General features: G+C 51.3%; 1 protein-coding gene across 1 annotated transcript in view; it reads right to left on the reverse strand.

Annotated features, from left to right (window-relative positions):
- EMH_0001040 (uncharacterized protein) overlaps positions 1-2,500 on the reverse strand; it is a gene marked incomplete at both ends in the record, with an annotated part of 8,784 nt that overhangs the window by 646 nt on the left and 5,638 nt on the right. The window contains 4 exons of the mRNA XM_013495426.1: positions 336-1,428; positions 1,512-1,769; positions 2,003-2,100; positions 2,386-2,500. The exon at positions 2,386-2,500 is cut by the window's right edge and continues 13 nt beyond it. Coding sequence (XP_013350880.1) covers positions 336-1,428; positions 1,512-1,769; positions 2,003-2,100; positions 2,386-2,500 — 1,564 coding nt within the window. The remainder of the gene's footprint in view (positions 1-335; positions 1,429-1,511; positions 1,770-2,002; positions 2,101-2,385) is intronic.

Consider the following 2,500-nt stretch of genomic DNA (forward strand, 5'->3'; position numbering starts at 1 on the left):
GTATATATAAATACAAGCATAAATATAAATATAAATATAAAAACAAAGAAAGAAAGAAAGAGAGAAAGAGACAAGCAGAGGAGACAGAACAACAACAGCAAAAAAAACAAAACAAAAACAAAAAGACAAAAACAAAAAAAAAAACAAAAATAAAACAAAATAGAAGAAAACAAAATAAAACAACACAAAATACTAAGACAAAACAAAACAAAACAAAACAAAACAAAACAGAATAAAATAAAATAAAAAATAAAATAAAATAAAATAAAATAAAAAATAAAACAAAATAAAACAAAACAAAATAAAAAAAATAAAAAAAAAAATAAAATAAATACCTCTGGTGCCTGGGTCTGTATCTGGTTTAATAGCATACAAAAGGAAGGCGTCGAGCTCCCCCCGGGGGCAGCAGAAAGAGGAATCCTCGTCAACTGCTGCTGCTGCTGCTGCTGCTGCTCCTGCTGCAGCAGCAGCAACAACAGGAGAAACGAAACCCCACGAATCCTCACCGCAACTGAAATCCTTTCTCACCCCTTTGCTGCTGCTGCTGCTGCTGCTGCTGCTGTTGCTGCTGCTGCTGTTGCGGTGGTACCCAGCAGCATCTGCCGGCAATGCAGAGGCCCCGTTTGAAGGAGCAGCAGCAGCAGCAGCAGCAGCAGCAGCAGCAGCAGCAGCAGCAGGAGCCAGCTGGGATAGTATAAGTCTCCTTAAAGCACAATATAGACGACGGACAGATAGGGGGGCCCCCCCCCCATCTCTCCTCCTTACTATCAATCTGTGCTTCGGCAGCAAACCCTCCTCTATACAAAAACCTTCTAGCCCATTCAGGTCTGCTGCAATCACAATACCTATCTCTAGCAGCTCAGGTTCTACTTCTCCTGCTGCTGCTGCTGCTGCTGCTGCTGCTGCTGCTGCTCCTGGGACCGGTTGCTGCTGAGCTCCTGATGATGATGATCCCCCTGGGTTGCGGTAGCTACCTCCTCCTCCTGCTGCTGCTGCTGCTGCTGCTGCTGTTGAACCGGTAAAGGGAAGCAAACCACCCATGCTCCCACTGAATGGGCCCAGTGCTGCTGCTGCTGCTGCTGCATTGCTGCTGCTGCTGTTGCTGCTGCTGCTATAGGGTTCAAACCCCTGTCCCCCAAACCTCATGCTGCTGCGGCCTGCTGCTGCTTCTGGCGCCACCCCAGCAGCAGCAGCAGCAGCAGCAGCAGCAGTGGAGCGTCTACAGAGTCCATCTGGGCCGAACTCATGCTCCAGCTGCTGCTGCTGCTGCTGGTGCTGGTGCTGCTGCTGGTGCTGCTGCTGGTGTCTGAAGCGAGAAGCAGCAGCAGGATTGTGGGTGGCAATGCGGCTCAGGAAGGACCGCTGCGGCAGCAGGTTGGGGTGTATAGACAAGATAAAGACACGCGGATCTGCTGCTGCTGCTGCTGGCTGCGAGAAGACAACAGAAGGCAGTAAAGCATCCAGCAAAGGAGACAAACTAAACCCTGATCCTGCTGCAGCAACACCAGTACGCGCCAGGCGCCGTCGGCGGCTTGCTCCTCCTGCTGATGCTGTTGTTGTTGCTGCTCCTGCTGCTGCTGCTGGTGCTGCTGATGATGATGATGAGCCTGGTCCTGGTCCCGCAGCAACCAGAGCGCTGCTGCTGCTGCTGCTGCTGCTGCTGCTGCTGCTGCTGGCGGGTCCAGGGTGTGCTGCAGTAGCTGCTTCACTGTCTTTGGCTTTCTTCTCTTCTTCAGCAGCAGCAGCAGCTGCTGCTGCTGCTGCTGCTGCTGCATCAGCAGCAGCAGCACAAGTACAAGTATGTGGATGGGCTGGGAGAGAGGTAGCAGCAGCATCTCTTTTGAGAGCAGCAGCAATTGCTGCTGCATGCGCCGTAATTATATTTTTTATTTTTTCTGTTTTTGTCTCTTCTCCTTTGTCTCCTCTGCATCGTAGTGCAGCAGCAAGAGCAGCAGTAAGAGCATCACACACAGCAGCAGGAAGCGAGGCACACCCGCAGCACCTCTTCCCCCTGCTCCTGCTGCTGCTTCTGCTGCTGCTGCGTCTGCTGCTGCTGCTGCTGCTGCTGCAGCAGCAGCTTTTTGTGGGGCGGCGCAGGGGCTGAGTAAGACAAGGCAAAGACAGTATGTGTGGGGTTTCTTCTTTAATTATTTGTCTCTGTCTTTCATCGCCAAATAAAAAAAAATAAACAGCAACAATCTCCTGGGGTCTATGTAGATAAGCAGCAAGCACGCGGTGTATATGCAGCTGCTGCAGCATCTGCTGCAGCGGCGGAATACACCCCAAACGAGAGCGAAGCCTAGATAGGGTGTTTAGGGTATCGTCAAGCCCAGAGAAAGGTATATACACTGAGGTCTCTCCTGCATGCGACAGAGCCAGCAGCACCTGTGTACGCCGCAGAGTTCCTGCTGCTGCTGCTGCTGCTGCTGCTGCTACTGCTGCTCCTGCAGTTGGTGCCGCTGCTGGAATGCTGCTGCTGCTGCTGTTGCTGCTGTTGCTG

Source organism: Eimeria mitis, genomic scaffold (genome assembly GCF_000499745.2).
Source record: "Eimeria mitis Houghton genomic scaffold, Emh_scaff157, whole genome shotgun sequence".
NCBI classification, from domain to species: domain Eukaryota; phylum Apicomplexa; class Conoidasida; order Eucoccidiorida; family Eimeriidae; genus Eimeria; species Eimeria mitis.